The sequence below is a fragment of the Felis catus genome, chromosome D4 (assembly GCF_018350175.1).
Source record: "Felis catus isolate Fca126 chromosome D4, F.catus_Fca126_mat1.0, whole genome shotgun sequence".
Classification (NCBI taxonomy): Eukaryota; Metazoa; Chordata; class Mammalia; order Carnivora; family Felidae; genus Felis; species Felis catus.
In genome coordinates, this window is record NC_058380.1 from 17,079,210 (window position 1) to 17,096,398 (window position 17,189).

The 17,189-nt window shown below is 43.7% G+C and overlaps 1 protein-coding gene across 1 annotated transcript in view; it reads left to right on the top strand.

Annotated features, from left to right (window-relative positions):
• OSTF1 (osteoclast stimulating factor 1) overlaps window positions 1–17,189 on the top strand; it is a 57,605-nt gene that overhangs the window by 17,119 nt on the left and 23,297 nt on the right. The window contains exon 2 of the mRNA XM_003995417.6: window positions 8,953–8,999. Within this exon, the coding sequence (XP_003995466.1) occupies window positions 8,953–8,999 (47 nt within the window). The remainder of the gene's footprint in view (window positions 1–8,952; window positions 9,000–17,189) is intronic.

Genomic DNA, 17,189 nt, shown 5'->3' on the forward strand with positions numbered 1-17,189 from the left:
ATTCCGTTTTGGATGAAAGATTTTAGTGTTAGAGAATCTTCTGTCTCAATCTTGGATGTATAGACAACCAGTCATTTCACACAGGATGAGGCTGAAACCCACACTGCTTGTGGGGTCTGTGAGAGACTGATTTGGACCCTTCCTGCTGGGGCTAATGCTTCTGTGGTCTGACTCGTTACTAACAGGAATAGGGGCCAAAGGATAGGGGTAGGCAGACTTTCTTCCGTAAAGATCCACATAGTAAATATTTTAGGCTTTGTGGGTCACAGATGGTTCCTGTGGCAACTGCTCAACTCTGCCATCATAGCGTGAAAGCAGCCATAGCACAGAATGTATATGTGGGTTCTGTTCCAATAAAACTTTACTTACGGACACTGCAATTTAAATTTCAGATAATTTTCATGTGTCTTGTAATATTATTATTCCTTCGATCCTCCTGCTCCCCAACCATTGAAAATGTAAAACCTTATGGGGCACCTGGGTGGTTCAGTTGGTTAAGTGTCCGACTTCAGCTCAGGTTATGATCTCATGGTTCGTGAGTTCAAGCCCTGCATTGGTCTCTGTGCTGACAGCTCAGAGTCTGGTGTCTGCTTTGGATTCTGTGTTTCCCTCTGTCTGCCTCCTCCCCCATTTGTGCTCTCTCTCTCTCTCTCTCTCTCTCTCTCTCTCTCTCAAAAATAAACATTAAAAAAAAATTTTTTTTTAAAAGTAAAATCATTCTTAGTTCCTGGGTCATGCAATAACTGTTGTTGCTGTCATGGGTCGGCCCTTGGATTCATCTTGCCTTTTGCAGAAAGTAGTATGACCAGTGTCGCCTTTTTAAGTTAAATTCCAAGGTCTGAAATAAAGATTTCTCTTAAGTTCCCTGTGGGGTCCTCAAAGTGACTTTGGAAGCGGTTTGTCTGGGAGTGAAGGGTCTTTGGGGGCCATTGCTTCCTCTCTAATTTTTAGCCAGTCAAGACATAGTTGGCAACGAGCGTGTCCTTTGAAATTTTGAACCCTGTTCTTTGGGACTTTTATGCTATACCGCGGAGAAGAAAGAAAAATAACCAGTAGCTATGGCTCCTGAAGATGTAAAAGTAACCAAGTTTGCTGAAAGGCTCTGAAAAGTATAAGGAAAAGAAAAAATGGATAAGAAAGGCACACTGTTAATAAACAGAACCCTCTTGTCAGAAAACACACTGGCTACTGTTTTTAACGAGTCTGGCATTCCTGCAGCTGAAATCAAGACACGTTTCAAATTCTTCAGTGGCTTTTTTTTTTTTTTTCTGGATTGGTTGACGTGGTGTTGGTGTGAGGAGAGATGAAAATATTATGTTCATATTTTTTGATTAGTATATCCTTTAAAGGTACATATGCAAATAGAATTCATTGGAGTTGACTTAATGAATCCGAGAATGGAAGTGCGAGGAAAGAAACATCCTTTATGGTGGAAACTCTTAAACGTTGTGCTCGCACGATGATTTTCTCTGCAAGGATCATAGCCTCCGTGTTTTATCTTCAAGAGCAGTGGGCTTTTGTGGAATGACATGCCTAGAGATCATTACCAAGAAGCCTATTCTGAACTAACCACCTCATTTATGGGCGTTGGAATCCACAAAGCCCAGGGGAGCCTGTGTTGGCCCAACAGAGCACAGCTGTTTCCTCTTACCCTGCAGGCGAAATGATGGCCTTGACTCTTGGATACTATCATGTACACTCCCTCTGTTTTGTTTTTGAGCAGAAAACATCCTGTTTCATCCTGCATGTTTAATGGAATAATTTAAATATGTGTAGTAGAAATACTGTTAATACTTTTATTTGCCCTGAGAGTATTCGAAGGCGGTGACAGTTTTTTCATACCCACAGAGTATAAGTTAAGAAGTGATATTCCCTGCATTCTCTTAGACAAATGTGAGAACTCTGTGTATATGGTAAATTCTTATTTTTCCATGATGTTCCCCTATTCAAATAATTCTCTTCCTTCTCTTTCTTTTCAAAAGCTCCAGTGTCGGTTCTAACTCTCTGGGGCATATTGGAGAATATTAGTTTTTACATGCGAGCTGAATTTTGAAAATAGAGGAAATATTATTCATTCTTTAGAGAGTCCTGTACAGATCCCTCATTTGATCAGATAGTGTGGTCACTTTTAAACTTTTTTTTGACTTTGATCTTCAGTAGGATACGTATTTTATCCAGTGATCTGATAACGTACAAAAGTACACACACATACACACTAGACCATAGGGATACACAGGAATTCACCTTAAATTTTTTCCTAAAACTGCCATTCAGCCTCGGCCGACTGGCCAAAAGGCGGGGTGCCTGACCTGGGTGTTGTTTCTGGCACACTTGAACTTGTACATGAACAAGGATTGTACATTGCATAGGTAGCCCTCCTGTCCAACCAGGGTGGGGGCACCAGTGACGCAAACAAGGCAGACCTTTGGGATTTATTATCGTAACATTTGCTTTGAAAAATAGGTAAACGCTCTGTATGTAACTCTTGCAGTGTCCCCTTTTATGCTTTGTATATGGAAACTCAGTCAACTGAAAGTATAAACATCTATATTTTTTTATTGGAGAATAAAATATTGCAAAAATTAAGGGTGATTGTCAGGCTGTGAATTTTATGTGCCCAAAACCAGTGATACAAATATTAAAAAATGATAGGTATAGATTGAGAATTAGTGTTGAGAGAGGACGGTTGCTAATAATTTTGGGGAAACTGCTGTCTCCTCTGCGGGATAGGCTTCAGTGAAATTGCACCATCAGGCATTAAGCAAGTCTTCAAGTCCAGGAGATGCGGGGTCTTCACCTAAGTCTTGACCTCGCTCGGTTTCCATTAGGGAGGAAGGAAAGCTTCCTAACTTGCTGGCAGAATCACCGCAGGCAGCGGCCATCTTGGCTGGCACCAAAATGTCTTGCTTTTTTACACAGACCTGATTTTCAGAGCATCCATTTAATTTTGCAGAAATTAATTCTGCAAATTCTCATTAGTCTGCTGTGGATCGTGCTGAGGAATTACGGTTCCTGCCCTTTTATATCAAATGTTCAAAATGGATCCACCATTTTTTGACAATAAAATTGTAAACATAATACATTTTTTGAATAGAACTTCAGATTTATACTTGCTTTCCAGTAGTCCCTTCCGTAAAGCAGCATTTGGCTTTGGCAAGTATTTGGTTTTAACATTTGGCCACTTGGCATTATGCCAAAAGGTGTGTTTGGTAAATTTCTGAACGAAACATCACTTTCTCCATCCATCTGTCCAGTCCCGACGAAATAAACACACAAAACCATAATTATTTGTGCCATGCACACTGTACTCTGGTCATTTCTGTTTTAATATTTTTAAAAGCCACGAAATTAGTTTCATGGTGTGCAGTTAAAAAAAATGTTGAGACTCACTGTACTCTGGGGATGGATAGTAACACCGTCTGGGAGGGGTCGTTTTTGTAGACAGCATTTTGGCCCCACAAAAGATGAGAGGAGGGGTTTTCCAATTTCCTTTCCCAGAAATGTCATGTAAGATCTCAAAGGTATGTTAAGGCTTACAAAAACTGAATGAATGCTACTGCCAAATTTTCTCCAGCAGTTGTACCTGTTTACACACCCACTGATACTGTCTGAGAATTCCAGTTGTTCTGTATCCTTCTTAACACTTAGCACTGCCAGCGTTTTTACTGTTAACTACCACAGTGGGTATGTAATCGTTATCATAGCCATTTAATTTTTTTTTATTATTTAAAAACATTTTTTAAATGTTTATTTTTGAGAGAGACAGAGAGCAAGGGGGGGGGTGGGGAGAGGCAGAGAAAGGGAGACACAGAATGTGAAGCAGGCTCCAGGCTCTGAGCTGTCAGCACAGAGCCCGACGCGGGGCTCGAACCCATGGACCGTGAGATCATGACCTGAGCCAAAGTCGGACGCTTAACCGTCTGAGCCACCCAGGTGCTCCTATCATAACCGTTTTAAATGAAGTCCATCTAAAAGGTCTTAGGCCTTCCAACATTTTTTTTCAGTTTATTTTAATTTTTGAGAGAGAGAGAGAGAAAGTGTGTGTGTGAGTGAGCAGGGGAGGGCAGAGAGAAAGAGGATCCCAAGCAGGCTCCACACTGTCGATGCGGAGCCCAACACAGGGCTCCATCCCATGAACTGTGGGGTCATGATCCGAGCAGAAATCAAGAGTCGGATGTCTAACTGACTGAGCCACCCAGTGCCCCTCGCCTTGCGATGGTTTTAAGCAGAATGTAAATGAAATGGATCCTCTGTTTCAGATAACCAAGTTCTGATATGTTGAATAGTCGGTCCTTTTGCTGTGAATGATCCTTTTTTTAATGCTGTCTTTGTGGCTCACTCTAGAAGCTTCTCTTCCACTCCTTCACCAACAGAGAAGAGACTAGAATAGAAACTGTGTGTTTGAGTTTGTGCACCCCACATCCATCGAAGAGCTCTTTCAGGGCCACAGAGGTGCACCCATCCGCATCCTGTTGGCAGACTTCAGACACAGAAAAGTCTCTTACCCGTTGCCTGTACGTGACCCCTCCCATATCCCCTTTCCCTCTATCTGCCTCCACTGCGGTGGACAAGGATTCGTTCGCTGTAGTCTGGGTTTCAGCCCTCACTCCAGAGGCAAACAGTGTTCCGGCTGATGACTGGTGGACTGAGCCCGTCTCCGTAGGGGCAGGGTGGGGTTGCAGAGAAAAAGGAAGGGTGTGCCTGGCAAGGTGAGGGGCCGGCAAAGTGAAAAGCCAGCAGGGCCCAGCTGCTGCCTGCAAACATGGGAATCTGCTTATCTTGCTTGCATCGGGAGGCCAGCCCTACTGAAATCCTAAATACCATTCACATGCTAGTTCATGTGAGATCCACTGAAAGGATCTTACAAAAGATGGGGCCTCTTTCCAGTCTTAATTCAGGGTGAATTCCAGGTAATTCATACGGTCTTCCTGGTTCCACTTTCTCTCTTTGTTTTGTGTAACCAGCCTTCCGATCGAGGTTGGGGGTGGTGCCCGGAGAAGACATCTGATTTTGCCTCCCTGCCAATCCAAGAACACCACGATTTTATGTTTGTGAATCTGCCTTCTTTAAATATATTTGGAATTCGGATGCCTGGTTAGCTCAGTCAGTTAAGTGTCTGACTTTGGCTCAGGTCATGATCTCGTGGTTCACGAGCTTGAGCCCCATGTCAGGCGCTGTGCTGACAGCTTAGAGCTTGGAGCCTACTTTGGATTCTGTGTCTCCCTCTCTCCTGTGCCTCCCTCACTCATCTTTGGTCTCTCTCTCAAAAATAAATAAAAACTTAAATTAAAATGAAAAAATTGGAATTGATCAGTGCCTATCTTGATAATTTATTAAGATGTTTATGACTATTTTTTTAGGGGCCAGTGAGGGCAGTGCTATAGAAACACAGAATACCCTGAGTCCTTTAATATTCTGTGTGAACCTGTACACCTATAGAACAGTTGAATTAAATATGTAAAAATGTTCAGTGAATTAAATATCATTAATTATTATTCTCTTGAGAGACTAACCAGGGTTGGTAGACTGTAACCATGAAAGTCATTTTTTTTTTTTTTTATCTGTATGCAATTCTTTCATATCCTCCGGCTGGTATTTTTGTTTTGTTTTTTGGTTTTTTTGCTTTTTTGCATTGTTTCTTTTCTGTTTGACTCAGGTTTGAGAATTGAATAAATTAAGGCCCAGAACTTTTATAATATGTGGATTAAAAGGGAGCCCCACGAGGCTAACATCCCAACATTAATCAATAAACAGGCTCATGTAGGTGAAAGTGTTTCGTACAGCTTCACACAGAGAGAATGTTCCCTTGTATAACCACGTAAAAGACTGGCTTGATGTTCAATGTTTAGTATAAATCAAAATCCAAATAAATCTCCCACTTCCTTTTAGTTGGGAACATGTTAAGTAGGACGATCACAAAAGATAACAAAACTCAGTGGCTTAGGCACACTCCAAGAATTTATTTTTTTTCAGGTTCTATAGTTGGTGTTGAATTTTACGTAAGCTCATTAAGTTCACATTGGATCTGGTTTCCACAGTTAGCCATAGCTCATCTCGTTGCTGCCATTCCCTCCAAGGATGAGAACATTCTGTCATTATTGATTTTGGTCACCAGTGGACTGCTTCCTTGTATAACTTCTCTTTGGAAAGTTTGAAGTCATCAAGATAACCGCTCTCCCCTCTCAGAGAGAGAGTAGGGTCCACAGGTATTTCTCCTGGCAGCTCTTCCATTCCGTGTTTCCTTTCTCAGGGCTGCGGGGGTGTGTGAAAAACTCCACAAGAAAACATGTTTCGTATTTGCTTCTGCCTATCAGCCTCCCCTTAGACGAGCAGGGAAGGAGGGGCGTTAGAATTCAGACTGCAAAAAATAGTGTTTCCTTGCAAACGTGCTGAGTGACAGGGGATGTGAGCAGGGGATCTTCTGTATTAGGGCATTTAAGAGAAAGGATGATAGCCAGCCCCACCTCCCCAGGCTCCCACCGCCTGCCGTGAAAGTGTCTTTACTGTTCTTGTTGATTATAAAAGTCATACATGCTAAGTGTCATGAATATAAACCGTATACATAAAGGAGAAGGTGAAGGTTCCCCATAGCTGGTGCTACCATTCAAGGGGTGTACGTGTGCGTGTGTATATTGTCAACATGAATGGAATAGTATTCGGTATACTGTTCTGTAACCTGCTTTTTGTCACTGAATATTTTGCAGGGTCTCTGCTGTGTCAGTGTCTGCAGATCTGTCTGCAGTATTCTTAGGATGAATCAGAGTCGATTTACGTAATCCCTTCTTAATGGACATTACGGTCATTTCCCAATTTTTTTGATATTCTAAACCTCTATTGTTCCCCATGCCATATGTGGCAATTTAACTTAATTAAAATTACATAATGTTTAAATATCAGTTCTCAGTCACGTTAGCCACATTTCAAGTGCTCTGTCGCCATATGTGACTAGCACAGAAGTAGAACTTACCCATCGTTGCGTGAAGTTCTGTTGGACAGTGCTGTTGGCTGGCTTTCTGATTTTTTTTTCAGTGCATGTTTCCATTCTTTTATTCATCCATTCAACAAATAATTACTGAGTGCCTCCTATGTGCCAGGCAGGCACTGTGCTAGGTACTTGGATATCTTGCTCATAAAACATAAACACCCGTCCTCATAATGCTTAACATTCTATTCAGCAAAAGGTTTTCAGTACTTATTCCCAATAAATAAATGTGTATTACAAGTTGCATATGTATCCTATTAAGTTGTTATATTATAAAACGTAATATATGGAACAAATTAAAATAGGAATGAAAAAGAATAAGACAAAAATGTAAATAACTTCCAAAATAGTCCTCTTGTGTTGCATCTTGGAGACCACGTTTTTGAATGATGCTCTTGTAGGCAGCAGCCATGTTTAAAGGTTCTTGTAGTAGCGGGGCACCTGGGTGGCTCAGTCGGTTAAGCACCTGACTTGGGCTCATTTTATGATCTCGTGGTTCGTGAGTTCCAGCCCCGCACTGGGCTCTGTGCTGACAGCTCAGAGCCTAGAGCCTGCTTCAGATTCTGTGTCTCCCTCTGTCTCTGCCCCTCCCCTGCTTGCCCTCTCTTTCTCTCTCTCTTTAAAAATAAATAAATAATTAAAAATTTTTAAAAATATGAATAAATAGGGGCGCCTGGGTGGCGCAGTCGGTTAAGCGTCCAACTTCAGCCAGGTCACGATCTCGCAGTCCGTGAGTTCGAGCCCCGCGTCAGGCTCTGGGCTGTTGGCTCGGAGCCTGGAGCCTGTTTCTGATTCTGTGTCTCCCTCTCTCTCTGCCCCTCCCCCGTTCATGCTCTGTCTCTCTCTGTCCCAAAAATAAATAAACGTTGAAAAAAAAATTAAAAAAAAATATGAATAAATAAATGTTCTGTAGTGCTGATATGGAGTTGTTATCACATTTTAAATAGGTAGTCCTTCTATTTTGATATTCCTTCTAAATCTATTTATTTCATGAAAGACCTCTTTTTTTTTTCTATCTGTAGACTTCTTCCTACTGTTTGAATTTGTTCTCTTACGTATTCATTTAGTAATTATTTATGAAGTTCATACTGTATGCTAGGTGGTGCCGGGAAATTGAACAGGTCCAAGTTCCTGCTCCCAAATGACACAGGCCAGCAAATCACTTATTCCAACATAAGGTGTTATGGAAACACAGGGAAGGGGCATATTAATAGGGATCTTGTTTGGGAGAGTGGAGGACAGCTTTCATGAATACGATCTCCTCTTTGCTGAGTTATTGCACTCTGTTTTGGGACGGAATCTTATTTTTATCCAACCGATACTATTTTTCTCCATGTTTTTTTCTTTTCTTTTGGAAAACATAAAGTTCTAAATAATTGATTTAATAATACTAAACCACCATTGATTGTCACATTAAATATCTCTTTATGTTAAATGCTTACCTTAAACTTAGATCCTAGGGCTGGAAGGGCTCTATATAGGACAGAAGTGAAGTCCAAATAATTGTGTAGTTCCTGTTTTTTGAGAAGGAGAGGCGAAATCATCCCCAGAGGTGTGTGTTTATTCATGCCTTTATTTAACAAATATTTACAAAATACCTTCTATGCTGAAAAAAAGCACTTAATTTCAAAATAAATTTCTCACATGGGCTTTTAATTAGGGTATTCTGAAGAATATAATGGATGATGCTATTTAGAGTAAACTTAAGGGGTGCCTGGGTGGCTCAGTCGGTTGAGCGTCTGACTTTGGCTCAGGTCATGATCTCGTGGTTTGTGGGTTCGAGCCCCGTGTTGGGTTCTGTGCTGACAGCTCAGAGCCCGGAGCCTGCTTCGGATTCTGTGTCTCCCTCTCTTTCTGACCCTCCCCCATTCATGCTCTGTCTCTCTCAAAAATAAATAAACATTAAAAAAAAATTAGAGTAAACAAAATGAAAGAATTGATCATGTGTTTATCTGTTCCCTCTCTTTTAGGGCAAGTTAAAGTGTTCAGAGCTCTTTATACATTTGAACCCAGAACTGTAAGTATTGAGTTTTTAACTTTAAAACTGGCATAAAAACCTAAGGTGATTTCATTTAGACACTTCCTCTGGCCTTTTCTTTGATAGCTGTAAAAGATTCATAGGAGTGGATGTTCATTGACTTCCCTGTGGTCCAGAGGTGTGAAAGCTGAGTCCCTGAATTGATCTGAATGTCTTCCCCACCTTGAGTTTGTGTCGTCCATCCTGTGTGGCTTGTTCCTGCATGGTGACGCCACCTGCTTCAAAAATCACTAAGTGGCCTGCATATAAAGTACATGACCTTATCTCAGTCAGCCTTCCTGTGACTCTCGCCCTGGCCTTCTTTGTTCTTTCTGTTGACCCTCTACCTCAGGCCACTTCATAATGGCACCTTTTACCAACCATCAGGAGCAATTTTGTTTTTCTTTCCAAGATTTTATTTAAATTCAAGTTAGTTAACATACAGTGTGGTATTGGTTTCAGGAGTAGAATTGTGTGATTCATGACTTACATACAACACCCACAAGTGCCCTCCTTAATGCCCATCGCCCATTTAGCCCATTCCCCCCCCCATCCCCTCCAGCAACCCTCAGTTTGTTGTGTCTACAGCAATTTTCTGTGTTTCTGCTGTGTACACTCTCCATTGTTACAGTTTCTGGTGTCCATCCATCAATCCACCCATCCATCCGTGATTTAGTGAGCACTTACTATGTGTCGGACCCTGGCCCAGGCCTGGGAGATAGTGCCCCATCAACAGAAAGGGTGGTCTCATGGAGCTGCCATCCCCAGTGTGGGGAGACAGATAACAAATGAACATGACTGTGAGGGCCTGGTAAGTGCTCTGAAGAAAAATAAGGAGCATATAGGGCCAAAAGGTTAGTGGAGAAAAAAGAGTGTTATTTTCAGCAGGGTGTTCGGGGATGGCCTTTCTGTGAAGGTGACGATTGAGTAGAGACCTGAGGGAAGTGAGAGAGCCAAGGGAACAGCAAGGAGCGTCTTTGGCAGGTTCTAGAAACAGCAGGGACGGCAGCAGCTTAGAAAGTCATGTATAAAGAACAGGGAGTTAGGAGATAGGTTCACAGAGGCTGGGCGGAGAGAGAGGGCAGGCAGATCATGTAGGGCCTCATAGGGCTCATTTGGATTTTTCCCTGGGTAAGATGGAGTTTTGTTTTGTTTTATGTTTATTTTTTAGAGAGAGAGAGACAGAGTGCGAATAGGGAAGGGGCAGAGAGAGAAGGAGACAGAATCTGAAGCAGACTTCAGACTCTGAGCTGTCAGCATAGAGCCCGACGCGGGGCTCAAACTCATGAACCACAAGATCATGACCTGAGCTGAAGTCAGATGCTTAACCGACTGAGCCACCCAGGCGCCCCCCTTTTTTTAATTAAAACAATTTTTTTAAGTTTGTTTATTTATTTTGAGAGAGACTGAGAGAGCATGTGGGGGAGGGACAGAGAGGGAGAGAGAGAGAGAGAATCCGAGTAGGTTCCAGACTGTCAGCACGGAGCCTGATGTGGGGATCGAACTCATGAACCTTGAGATCATGACCTGAGCTGAAACCAAGAGTTGGACACTTACCTCACTGAGGCCTCCAGGTCCCGGAAGATGGGAGGGTTTTGAGTCCAGGACCGATTAGCTAAGTTTTAGAAGAATCACTCTCCCTGAGGTGTGGGGAACCATCCCGGAGAGCAAGAGTGGGGAGCAGGGTGTCCAGACAGGAGGCAGAGGAGAGAGACACCCAGCAAGAACACCTGCTCTCTTGACTTTGTGGCCTTACTCACTATAGATGTGAACCTTCCTGCCAGAGGCTGGCGGCTCTGCCGGCTTTGTCTGGGCTTGTCCTGGACCCTGTCGTCCCGAGTCGGACGCCTCAGAAGGTAGCACAGAACAAGTGTCAGTGAGCGTTGGTCCACGGCCGTCAGGCTGAGGCCCGCCTTCAGATTCCAAATCTGTCGTGTACGACGAATTGCCTTAACCTGTGGCCATCTGTTTCCTCGTTTGAAAATGGGAATAACAGTAGCCATCCTGCAGAGTTTTGCTGTGAGCATGGATTGAAGTGAGTATTTCAAGCCTAGCACGTGGGGAGCACCAGTAAATGGCAGCAGGGAATTCAGCCGATACGGAGTGTGCTCGTGTTCCAATGACCTTGAATCAACATGATGTTCCTGGAACAAGAAAGGGGTTGGGGGGCGGGTAGAGGTAGATCTCTGGTTTTCATTCCTCTCACCGGGAAGCCCCAGTGGCATCTCTCCCGTGTCGGTGAGGGTGGGGAAGGAACGAGAAGGGCGTTAGCTTGCCAGGGCTGCCGTAACTGAGTGCTGCAGACTACTTAGCTGAACCGACAGAAATTTTTCTTAGAATTTTGGAGGCAAGAGGTCACACTGAGGTGTTGACAGAGTCGGCTTCTTCTGAAGCGTCTCTCCGTGACTGGTAGATGGTCACGTTCTCCCGGTGTCCACATGTGGTCTTTCCCCCGTGCTTGTCTGTTTTCCAGTCTGGTCTCCTCCCCCCACCCCCCATCTGTTCTTCTTAAAAGGACACCAGTCAGATTATAGGTTACGGCTCACTCTAATGACCTAATTTTAATTTAATTATCTGTTTAAAGAACCTGTCTCAGGGCGCCTGGGTGGCCTAGTTGGTTAAGCGTCCGACTTACAGCTCCTGAGTTCAAGTCCCACGTCAGGCTGTGTGCTTTCAGCTCAGAGCCTGGAGCCTGCTTCAGATTCTGTGTCTCCCTGTCCCTCTCTCTGTCCCTCCCCGGCTTGTGGTCTCTCTCAAAACAAATAAATAAACATTAAAAAAAAAAAAAGACTCTGTCTCCACATACACTCACATCTCAGGTATTGAGGGTTAGGACTTGAACATACGAATTTTGGAGGGAGGGCGAGGGACAGAAAAAGGTGAGGAAGTATGAGGCCCAGAAGTTGTTGTCTTTGTGTTTGTCCCCAGCACACAGGAAGGAGTCCCATTGTCCTAATCAGTTGTTTCCTAGGTTGCAAGACCCCTGAGGTTGATGAGTTGGTGTGGGAGGGGGCGTTGCTCATCAGCTGCCCTCCTGGACTGGTCAATGAATCGATGATTCGCAGCAGCCTCCCTCACTCCAGGAAGGGACCTGCGTGTACTCAGTTTGAGACTGGGACGGGACTCCTGATTGTACCCTCTCCCCTCCCAGTGTCCTGTTGGTCGTCACCTTTGTCCTTTCTCACTGACCTCCCGCTCCTTTGGTTCTCTTGTGCCTTGTCTTGCTTCTGGCACATGAACTCCAGCCTCCCCATTCCATCTGCATTCTTCAGAGCTAAAATGTGGCTTTGATCCCATCACCTGCTTCAACTCGATTTGACGTAGGAGAGAGTCCCTGTGAGCCAGCCCCTTTCCAGCCCCCCAGTCCTCTCTCTGCTCCTTCCCTTTCTTGGACCATTCCAGTCTGGATGTGATGCACTGTAGAACCCATCTCTAGACTCATGGTATTGCCTCTCTCTAGGCTCTAATACCATGACCATACTTCCTTTTCCATGAAGACTCTCTGATTAACCCAGCTAAGAGTGGGGTGCCTCTCCCCACTCTGAACTTACGCACTTGGCATTTCAGTCCTGCTCACCAGCACGTGTCTAGGAGGGCAGCAGAAGACAAGGCTGTTCAGAGCTGGCCGTAAGTTTTAGGACCCACGCCGCCTCTTTAGCATCTATGTGGCCTGGGAAAGTCAGAAATTCCCTAACATCTGTGCCTCAGTGTGCTCCTCTGTGAAGTGAAAATAACAGTAATCTCATAGGGTTTTAATGAGACTTAGGTGAGATTCGGTGTGATTAACTGTGTGAAGCTGCTGTTACTCTAAGGAGGAGTAGTGGTCGCTGTATTCATAGACATTTAGCAAATAGTTTCGATTGGTCGACTTATTATTTTAATTCACATCCAACTCTGCTCCAGGATGGAATCTCGCTACTGTTTTTCAAAAATCTTAGTTATTATTGGGGCGCCTGGTGGCTCAGTTGGTTAAGCATCCGACTCTTGACTTCAGCTCAGGTCATGATCTTACGGTTCATGAGTTCGAGCTCCGTGTCGGGCTAGTACAGAGCTAGTTTAGTTTCACATTTCTTTTCCTGAATAAGAATTTGTGTTGGACGAAGAGGGAATTTCAGTTGCGTCTCTCTCTCCCATATCACTCAGTAGCCATCTCCTCTGGAGGGACAGCTGTCCCCTGCTACATCCTGAACCGACCTGGCCTCCTCAGTGTCACGGGGGGCCAGGCAGGATGGAAGGGTTGAGCTGGACTCTGCGGGACACTTGCCGACAAGCGCCGCACCCCAGGGAGGCCTGGCGCCAGCTTGTCACCCCTCTTCTGTCCTCAGGCCATACAGAGACAGCACTAGTCTCGGTGATCCACAGAACAGGTAGAACACTGGGCATTTTGTCACTCCTGGTTCTTCCTACCACCCCATTTCCCTTCTGTCAGGCTTGGAGGCAGGGTAGTCCTGGCACCACCCATGCCTGTTTGGTTCTTAATTCTTGCCTAATCCTCAGTCCAGTAAAGTCTCACACAGAGACCTGGCTGGACTGGACAGACCAGTGTCTAGATGTGCTGATAGAGAACAGCATTTTCTGGGTGCTGGCTGTGTACTGATTTCTCAAGGGAAACCGGCAGGACCCCGCGCCGTCATGTCGTGTTTTCTGGGCTTCGCTAGGGCTTCGTAGCACTCTGTGTAGATGCAGGCGCCCCAGAATGGGATTCCAGAAGCTGAAATCGGAGCCAACCCTGCCACTCCCTTAACTGTGTGAGTTGTGGCCAGCTCTTCCGCAGCCCTCTGAGCCTGGTTATGAAATGGAGATTATGCCCGTGTTCCAGCCCTGCCCTCGTGGGTTGCTGTGATGGGTAAGGGAGGCGGAGCGTGCTTTGCAAGTGTCAGGTGCTGGTGTTGGTTTTGTGCTTCGTTATGGGGGGGGGGAGGGGGGGGGCAAACGTGGCCACCACCTTTTCACCTGGTCATGACACCGTGATGAGCAGGAATGGCCCTGCACGAACTCTTGTGTGAGAGAGGAAGCACAGGTGCTGGTGAAGAGCAGACTCCGGAGTCTGACCGTCATGGGTCAAGTCCGGCATCTGCCACGTACCTGCTCTGTGGCCTTGGACGAGTTTCTCATCTACAGCGTGCTGATGAGAGGAACACCCGCCTCCCGGCGTTGCTGGTGGGGATTAAATTGGTTGATATTTTTAAGTGTCCAGACTAGGGCCTGGCACATGATAGTACTACACAGTGTTAAATGAGAACATCCGTGGAGGATTTGTTTTTTAAAGATCTTTTTATTAATTCTTGGGGTTTCAGGTTGGCAAATCTGAAAAGCTTCAAAACTACATTATCGTCTCTTTAACAATGTCCACAGAACACATATTTTCATAAACCCACAAGATTAATGCCTCAGGAATCCTACGTTACCAAGAAGATATGGAAGAGGAATGAGAACGTATATTACCAAATTTGTACTCATTGCTCTAACATTCCAGGGCCAACTGTTTCCTTGTTCTGATACCTTGTGGTTCTTCAAGGAGAGAGGAAAAGAGGAATGTGTTTGGAAACCAAAGAACAAACTGGAAAGAAAGTGCTTACTTGATTGTGTCACTGTGTTCCCATTTCTGTTCCGTGAATATGATGCCAGCAATTTAAAAGCAGACCCTCATCAAACCATTTACGTTAAGGGCCCTGCAAGCACTTTCCTTTAGGAAAGTGTGAATATCGTAGGTACAATCCAGTTTTAAGATCAAGTTTACTGCCATCGACAGTCTGAAGAATTTGGTAGACCGCCTCCTTTGCTAGGTTAGGAAAAACTGCCCTGGTTTCTTTGGAAGAAGATATTTTTTGGGAAGTAGCATTATACGTCTGGAAGCTATCGATTAAAAAGAGAATAAACTGTCCACTGTCCTTTCTCAGGAGGCAAAAATGGTGAGCCCTTGTTTTCTTCCCCCCCCCCCCCCCGACTGAAATCGAGGTCTGTTGCTCAGTTGAAAAACAAGCCTCACCTACTGGGTGGCTTGTGGTAGGCACCACTGTTGAACAGCAGCCATTATTTTACAAACCGAAGCAATGTTCAAAAACATTAAGAGTTTTAACTGCTCTTGGCTTTATTGCCCTTAAGTTTATCTTTATTTTATTGTTTTAAGTTGCCTTTTTAAAAATTGTGGTAAAAATTCGCATAACAAAACCAGCTATTTTAAAGTGGGCAATTCAGTGGCATTTAGTACATTCACAACGTTGTACAGCCACCACCTTAGTTCCAAAACATTTTCATCTTCCCAAAAGAAAAGCCTCAGCCCATTAAGCACTTACTTTCCATTGTTCTGGGCTTTATTCCTTTTTTTCTTTTTTTTTTTTTAAGAAGGACCAATCACAGGGATTTTTGTGCACGTGCTTTTTTTTTAAGCTCTTTGTTCAAGCACTTTTTTCAAAATATGCCTTTTTCTTTGAAGGGTGAATGGATTTATCAAATATGGAAATTTAGGCAAACTTGACTTTTGTGATTTTAGAAGGAGACTAACATCGTAGGTAGAGATGATCTTTAACTTTGATGAAATCGCCCTTATTAGGCATAAGTGGGCAAGGTTAGATCTTGGAGAGTTACCGGGTGAAAATGGCTCAGAATGGCTCTAACACCAGAGAGCTAGCTCTTCAAGCCATTGAAGTCTTTTGAAATTTCAGGAAACTCAGAGTCCCTCCAGAAAAAATACTAAGTTTTCACATATGTTCTGTTTTCCTTACTGCCTTCCATTCAACTTCAGTCTCTCCTCCTAACACTTGTTGTCATGTCAAGGAGGTACACTCCAGTGGTGTTAAAATTGCCAGCAGAGGCCAACCTTACTATTACGGGGATGGCCGCTCTGTGTAGCTAGGGTGCTTGGTGAGGAATGCGTACCCTTTCCAGCCTCTCTGGGAGTGATCCAGTTGGTGGCAGGGAAATAACTAAAAGAAATAGTTTGTTGCCCTAATTACTTGCTATATTCATTGCATATTGGTAGTTTATTGCTCACAGATCATCAGAACATTATAGAGAAAGATGAGAGAAGATCTTAGAAGGCTTTACTTTTTTTGCCCTAAATGCCTGTTTGAAATAATACTAAACTCTATGTCATCAAGTCTAATAGGTTCTACTAATTTTACAGAGCTCATGCTGTGTCTAAGTCTAGACTCGGTCAATCAGTTGTAAATGTAGCTCTCAGGAAGCACCTTTTAAAGGAACTCAGCCATTTTTTTTTTAGTATCATTGATTGTCATTTGGTACTTTTTGTATTTGAATGCATTTAAGTGTCTGAGTTGCTTAAAGCATGATATAGCTGCTATAGTCTTCATTTATATTCAGGAGGAAATAGTTATAATGATAATATAGATCAGCTTTGAAACTAAATAAATTAATAGCTCTGAGTCACATTTACCGCCCCAGTGCTACTGAGACAGGAGATAAAGACATGGAAAAATGAATGGATGAAATAATTTGCTTCACCAACATAACTTTCGTTTGTATGGAACGGTAGTGATAATCAGAGATATCAAAGCCCTTTTCAAAAATAGTTTTCCAGCCAAAATTATGAAAGTAATACATGCTCATGATAGAAGATTTGGAAAAAATTTTTATGCATATTTCATGCCTACTTGTGATCTTATCCTATATGAAATTTTGTGCTCCACATTTTTCACTCAACATGACAATGTAAATATTTCCCAGTATCTGAAAATTGATCCTAATAGGCACTGTCCTGTAGAGGCATAAAGTCATGCTGGTAAGTGCTATGTACTGATAGAAAAAAAGGTGCTTAATTAGAGCAGCTGGCTTTAATTCGGAGATTTGCAGGCCATTTGGCTGGTACAAGCCAGAGCACTTATTGCCTGTATAATCCACTAACCCCTGAGAGCTGCCTGTGGTCTGGACTGGCTGAGTTCCTGCTTCCTTTATTCCACCTCTTCAACCTTATTAATGGTTGAATTATGTACCAACTATTCTTATATATAAAATGTTCAGGGGCGCCTGGGTGGCGCAGTCGGTTAAGCGTCCGACTTCAGCCAGGTCACGATCTCGCAGTCCGGGAGTTCGAGCCCCGCGTCAGGCTCTGGGCTGATGGCTCGGACCCTGGAGCCTGTTTCCGATTCTGTGTCTCCCTCTCTCTCTGCCCCTCCCCCGTTCATGCTCTGTCTCTCTCTGTCCCAAAAGTAAATAAACGTTGAAAAAAAA